A 7,268-nucleotide genomic window follows, 5' to 3' on the forward strand; every position below is an offset into this window, starting at 1 on the left:
ATTGTTACCTCCCAAGTCATTTTAAGACCAATTTCTTAATCTTAAAAATACTTATTTTAAGATATGTATAGATATATTAAAAATATATATTGTAAAATTGATAAAACACACACATACATGCAGAAACTTCATCATCAGTCTTTTCTGTCTTAATATCACCTTTTTGACTTGGCTGCTTGAGTTTCTTGTCACAATACACCACAAAGTGCATTCACATAGCTGAGCCTAGGTGTTCATACACACATACACACTTGTGACCATGTGAATTTTAAGACTTACAAAGAAAATGAATTATCTTAACCCAGAGTGTGTCATTCCGAAGAATATCATGACTACTCCTGAACTACCACTCACCAGAAAGGTTTTCATATGTAAATGAACCCTACAGGCACAGATGTATGCCAAAGGCGCGATTGGACTTGCACTGTCAGGTGGCACCAATAACTAACATGTCTCACATGGTCTCCATGACTGATTTTTCATTATTAGACACTCTCGGATAATGAAGCTTCAACGCATTTCTTTCACCCGATTCTACTACTGTCAAAGGTTTTGCAGATAGCCGAAAGTAAACAGAACTAAATCCTTACAATAATTATGGTCTAAGGCTAGTGGGGAAAAAGAGACTTAGACGAGCATATTTTATTTTACTGACTTTTCAATAAGAATCATAATGAAAAACCAGGGAATTTTTTTGTCACGGAAGTTAACAAACAAGTTTGAATACACATAAAAAGAAATCTTTTCAGAAAGTTCTACTTTGATTTCATTTAATGGGACTTCAAAAGTGAAATGGAGAGTCAAGAATAAGATTGAACATACATTCTTCAGTTCTCTCACTTATTAAATACGTATCTTAAGGTTAACTATCACTTTCCAAACAAACTAATCTTGCTGCTGTGCTCTCATGATGAAGGAAACCAGACTTTTTCATGTGGACATATGAAGAAACACGCTTTCAGCATTCTGTATGTTATAATATACAGAAGAAAGGATAGCGGAGAGATTAAGAGATACACAGGCACAGAAGTAAAACCGCTGAGACAGTCCTAGAGCGACAGTGAAAATTAAAAGATTTATCATACTCCAGTGAAATGTCACTTACACTCTCAGAAACGCTAATTAATTCACTGGAGGTTTCAAACGCCTCAGATTCCCTAAGTTTCTGCATTTTAGTTTTGATTACACCTTGCAAAATTTGGTATGTTTTCACCGCATTCTCACACCCACCTCCCACCCCAGAAGATTCTACCTGAGCAACATAGCCAAGTTATCCTTTAAACTTAAAGCAACGAGCGTCACCCAGCGAGAGAGATCTCCATATTCATGTCTAAATCTACGCTGGTCTCCCTCAGCTCCCCTACAGGCAGTACTTCAAAACAGGCACTTCCAGGACACCAGGAATCTTACCCCAAGACAAACTCTAAACCGAGCAACGTGAATCGCACCCGAGACGCCCCTTTCCTTCCCTTGACTACGGAAGAGGGCTGGGGCCTTAGCTGAGACAGAGACAACTACAATTCATCATGATGAGTTTCAGCCTATGCTCTGTAACCAATAGAAACGCAAAGCGGGGACCACCTCCCACCTCCCACCCTAATGAAGCAAGTATTCTGGATGAGGCTTGGAGCAACCTGAACTAATAGAAGGTGTCCCTGCCCACGGCAGGGGGGTGGGAACTTGCTGATCTTTAAGGTCCCTTCCAACCCAAACCATTCTGTGATTCTCAGGACACCTGCTCCTGGGAGAAGACTTAGTAGTTAGCAGCTGGTAAGGCAGGCTCCACACTTTGGCCACCACAGTAATCTCTGCATAAGGGGCACAAGGCAAGGAGCACGTGGCAGAAGTTGCCTGTCTCTTAAACATTTAAGTGTGTCTACAAGAAATGCCCAGCTCCTCAGAACCCTTCCTTGACAAAAATGACGTTATGGAAACTAGCGATTATTGCCTGAAATGTTCTCAGCAGAGGTCTCAGAAGAGATGCACAAAAGATGTAATGATTTCACTGTGTAGGATTTCTAAACAGGGACAGATAGCTGTCTTTGTGAAGGTGCGGCTGCCAAAGGAGGAGCAGGCAGAAGGAAAGAATAATAACTGAGCTTTAGTTTGTTCAAGGAAAGGGTCACTGTTCTGAATTTCAGAAGTTTTAGGGAAATTAAACAAACACACCACAAAACAACAACAAACAGACCACCACTCCCCAGAAAATAACCTATCATGTGATTTTTCCAATTCAAGGTAAGGGCAAGGAAAAGAACAGTAATTTGCTTCAACTCCTCTTCTGAAGAATAAAAACACTGAAGCGAGACTGATTTATTTTGTAATCAAGTGATTAAGTGAGACTGACAATTGTGGCAGAAATAATTTCGAAAAAAGAAAGGAGCCAAGACTTTTGTACTTTCTAGTCTTCAGTGCATAAAAAAATACAACATAAAGAAGCTAAGCAAGAAAAAAAAATTTAGATACAAAAACAGTACGAGCAGAATGAAATATTCTACACCAGGAGTCCTCAAACTACGACCCGTGGGCCAGATATGGCCCCCCAGGGTCCTCAGTCCGCCCCCCCGTATTTACAGAACCCCCACACCACCACCACCCCGCCGGGGGTGGGAGGGGGAAACCAAGCAGCCGCAGATGACTTCCGGCCACCTAATCCGCGCGCCGGCCCCCTGTTTAGAAAGTTTGAGGACCCCTGTTCTACACAATACGTTTGACTGATCTTTAAGGTTTAAAACCTTAACCTGGAAAAACATGAGACCAAGGCCTAGGATACTACTTCTTAACAAGGTCTCAGTGCTTTAATATCATTGTCCAAGTTTTGCTTAATTGAAAAAACAAAAATGAAAGTTAGCCTCACACCGACTAGTTTTGGACAAATGTTTTTCTCCTCGCCCTTTCACCTCAACAGAAAGGCTATCCAGAAAATCACCAGGGGACACGCAAAATCTGGAGGAAGGACACGAATAGCAAACAGAAACTCCTTTTGCTTTAAAGGTCCATCTTCCTTTTAGACTTGACACTTTCTAATTCTCACTTGAGATATACACATGGCAGAGTATTATAGAAAAATATTTGAAAGTCTCACTTTAAAATCTCTTTTCGAAAAGCAAATGCAGAAATTTTTTTCCATACCTGTTGGACAGCAGGTTTGTGAGTACGGCACTGAAGATGCAGAGCTGCTACAATTTGCAATGGATGCGGCAACGCTTTGAGTCCCTTGCTGAAGTGGCGGAAGAGAAGCCACAGGCTGGAGTGTGTACGTGGCTCCCGTTGGAAGCGTCTGGAGTACCGGAAAGGCAGCCCCTTTATCTGGAAAAGCTGGGGAAGCCCCTTGCCCTGGCAGCAACCCAAGTGGTCCCTGCTGGATCCAAGTGGAAGGGACTGGAGTCGGACCTAATCTTTGTGCTGGTGAAGTGCTGGGGGCTCGGCACGAGGTTGCCGTGTAGGAGTAAGGAGGGAAAACACCTTGACCGTAAAGTTGATGAAACTGTCCTACAGTCAGCAGTCCTGCAGTGGGTACAAAATAAAGCGAAACAAGTGTTAAGGAAAGGAGTTTTCACAGGCAAAGAAAGGCAATATGAGGAGCCAAGGCTCTACAACATGATTTGGGAAGACTGCCTTTGCTCCAGCATACTTAACCCAGAAAGGAGACTGTACTCTTAGACCCGAGCATGCAGTAACTGCTGTGCGGCACACGAGTGAAGCGCCAACACAGGTGTCTGCGTAGCATTCAACCTCCTTAAACTGGCAGTAACGAGTTACCCATATTTAGAAATGTGCTATAAATCAAAATGTGTAGTAACTTACTAAACCAAACAAAAGCAATTTTGAAAGTACTGTGTGTTAAATCAGACAATACGTTTTAAAAAAGGGACATCATAAAGCAAGATTTGACCAAACTCCACTACTGACAGCTCACAAACAGCTAAGGGAAGGGCAATGTCAAAATCCTCCAAAGGACTTTGCAAGTACTTTATGACAAGTCATTTATTTGGTCAAGAAAAAAAATTCAAAGCCAGTTTTTCCTCAGTCAGCTCAACTAGTTCAGTGCAGACTAAAATATCCCAGACTTTGCCATTTTGCTATTTCCTAGATAGTCCTTTTATTCTTCTCTATTATTTTACAGTTTCCTCTCTCAGACAGTTACTGTTTCATGAAATGGTATTTGCTTTTATACCATGACAGCCCAATTTCTGTTTCGGTGGCTTTCTTGAAACACTGACAGTAACACCCCGAACGCCTGCGCTCATTGATTTCTCTAAGAACTACTGCATTTGTGACTCCCCTGCAGGATTGCATTTAGCCATGAGAATTACAAGTTTCAGGATGGTTCACATCAATAGGGTTGATCTAGAAGCCAGGCTTTCTCAGACCTGTAGTTTCCAATTCTCACTCAAAAGGTGTTTTTTTTAAAAATAGCCTCACATTTACCTCTGGCACTCCTCTGACGGAAGCTAATTCAAGAAATCAGTAACATACAGTCATTATTCTGCAAGTTCACATTTAACCATTAAGAATCACTAAATAAATACCAGCTGACCCTGAAGATTTGCTAAGACTTAACGTATAGGACCGTTTATTTCCTGTTCAGTACTTTCACCATTTATAAACAGAGAAGGAACAGGGGTATGAAAATCCTTTTGTTTATATTTTACCTTTGGATAGGGACATGAAGATTATCTAGTTCTAACACATACACAAGACACCACAGGATGCCAAGTTACCCACCTCCCGTTGCTGTCCAGGAATTGTTCCTGAATGTTTAACACAGCGTTACACGCTGCAAGACACTGGGAACAGACTGACGCTTTGCAAACACAAGTATCTCTTATCTATCAAATTACCTCACATTTACAGCAAAGACGTGTCCCTAAATAGTCAGTACAGAGCGCAACAGTGCATTGTCAGCCTGTCAGAACTTGACTGCATAGAAACCCCAGTGTTTTCCTTGTTCAGTCTTTCTAGAAAATGAGACTCCTAGAGCAAAAACTCTGAAACTGCAGCCATCAAAACAGAGGACAAAAAATGAACAGGTCATCTCTTTCTAATAATTTCCTTTACCAGTGGTCTGCATTACATCAGACAAACCACATGTCATTGAAGTCTGCAATGACTCATCTTAGCGTTAACAACGTTCACATCAAATCATTAATTTAAATGCTTCCTAGCCTCCCTACTGAAATAAGTTCCATCCCTTCTCCGATGCTTCATTTTGTTTTCTTGGTATTGCACGTGCAGTTCCACACACATCACGGAAAACACCACTTGAATTAGATGACAGTTCCTACCCTGACACAGTAACCACGAGCATGGTGATACCCTACTCTGCTCTAAATGCCAGCCGGTGCTGCAGAGAGCAGTACCGTCAACTGCTTCTCCCCTTCCCGTGGTCGCACAGTCCTGCCGCTTCTCCTACACCGCGCCTTACAGTCCTGCCGCTCCTCCTACACCGCGCCTTACAGCTCTGCACCCACGGGGTGCATCACCCGGGTCCAGGAGCCAGCCACAAAAAGGCTGTTGAAGTCTTCTCCGATCGTTGCGCTGAACCAACATGTTGCTGTATCAGCTGCAAGGAAGATGACAGTTAACACGCCACCAAAGGAATGGGAAGCAGGAGTGCTCTTCTGGCAGCAGCCCACAGTTAGAGCAGCCCAAGAGCACTGCAAAGCAAGATATTCACATCTGCCTTACACAGCGCCAGCTACAAAGCTTTCGGGCCGATACAAAACGTGTGGAATAATCCTGAGGGCTCAGACTTGTCTTGGGAAAACTCAGATCCTCTCAAAGAGCGTTAGAAAGGAAGAAAACACGTTCTAGGGCTTTTCAGCAGTATTATTTTCTAATTAGCTCTCACCTACTCATGCAATCCGTTTTAAAAACTGCATAGCTTGTGAATTCTTTTTCAGGAGACAACCGACAAAAATCTTACTACCAGGTCTTGCCTCCTTTGCACAAAACTAACACGATGCTCTAATTATCACTTCACATGACTCACTGTCTCGCACACATTTAATGACAGCTTATTAAGCACCCCTACTGATGGGCATCCTTACCGATGGGCAAGAAGCGGTAACGTTCATCTGGTAGAGCTGTGCCAGCTCCACAGAGATCGGGCAAGGGTGTTCTTAGTGTAGTACGCAATGGAGACTGTACTATAGTCTACAGGCAGCCTGAAATACATGTGAACCATGCTACTCATGCTTACTGGCAGCAGATCTACCTGCATAAACAACGACAGCTTCCCTACGCCAGGTGAACTGAGATGCCACCGGCAAGGACAGGTAACCCTTCTCCCTCAGGGGAGTGCTGATTTCCAAATCCCATGCCACCCAGCGCTTCTCAAAAACCCACCAAGGCCCCACACGGCCCACTCCGACTCACCAGGCCTGTTGGCATTGCTGAGCGTCGAGGGCGGAAGCAGCGGTTGCCCGGCCAGTGGCGTGCCAAGCAAGCGCTGGAAGCGGTTGGGTGGGCGGCTGGTCACATCCAGGCCCGCTGCCATCTTCGCCCTGTTGCCTTTCGTCAGGCGCTTCAGGTGGACGAGGAGGTCGTGGCGGTCGCGGCGAAAGTGGGGGCTGCGGAAGCGATGCAGGGGCCCGGTGCCGTTGCCACCGTTGCCTTGTCCACCCTCTGGGCCCGGCCCCAGCACACCGCTCCCCGGCAACACCCCCACCTTGCGGAAGCCATAGAGACTGAGCTGTCGCATGAAGCTGCTGAAGTTCGTGGTCTTGAAGAAGCCGGCGGCTGCCGCTGCCCCACGGCCACCCGGCTGCGCGGCGACGGCCGGCCCGGCGCCCAGCAGCTCGCACTCACAGCGCGGCCGGTTGATGACCAGCCCCCGGCCGGAGGCGCCCCAGCGAACGGAGCGGCAGCGCGGGCTGTCGACCAGCCGCCGCAGCCTGGCGGGGAAGGTGTCGGCACTGACGGGGCCGGGCTGCTGCGACGCGTCCGTGTCGGTAGGTGGCGCCAACGCCGCGCTCAACCGCCGCCCCGCTCCTCCGCTCCCCCCGCCACGCGCCGAACGGCACGTGCCCCGCCTGCGAGGCGCCGCCCGCCGCGCGCGGCCCCCGGCCCTCAGCCCCGCCGCGGCGCTGGTCCGCGCAGCGCCCCGGTCCCTCGGCACGGCACGGCCGCAGCCCGGCCCCCCCTCAGCTCGCCGGTGCCCTCAGCCCCGCCGCCCCCCTCAGCCCCGCCATCCCCCTCAGCTCCCGCCGTCCATTCAGCTCCCCAAGTCCCCTCAGCCGGGCCACGTCCCTCAGCCATCCCCC

The 7,268-nt window shown here is 47.0% G+C and overlaps 1 protein-coding gene across 1 annotated transcript; it reads right to left on the minus strand.

Moving 5' to 3' along the window:
- Window positions 1-2,736: 2,736 nt before the first annotated feature.
- On the minus strand, window positions 2,737-6,706 carry LOC129735145 (heat shock factor protein 5-like). The gene is made up of 3 exons (XM_055700504.1): window positions 6,382-6,706; window positions 3,133-3,507; window positions 2,737-2,741 (listed from the first exon to the last, which is right to left on the minus strand). Exons 1-3 carry the CDS (start codon window positions 6,704-6,706, stop codon window positions 2,737-2,739), a joined length of 705 nt encoding a protein of 234 aa, XP_055556479.1.
- Between the last annotated feature and the right edge of the window lie 562 nt (window positions 6,707-7,268).

This window comes from Falco cherrug, unplaced genomic scaffold, assembly GCF_023634085.1.
Source record: "Falco cherrug isolate bFalChe1 unplaced genomic scaffold, bFalChe1.pri scaffold_41, whole genome shotgun sequence".
NCBI lineage: Eukaryota > Metazoa > Chordata > Aves > Falconiformes > Falconidae > Falco > Falco cherrug.

Bases quoted from the DNA above. Each gene is read 5' to 3' on its own strand.
- LOC129735145 (XM_055700504.1), bottom strand. From the start codon at position 6,706: ATGCGACAGCTCAGTCTCTATGGCTTCCGCAAGGTGGGGGTGTTGCCG. The intron at 3,508-6,381 runs GTGAGTCGGAGT...TACCCACTGCAG, and splicing joins CAGCAATGCCAACAGGCCTG to GACTGCTGACTGTAGGACAG.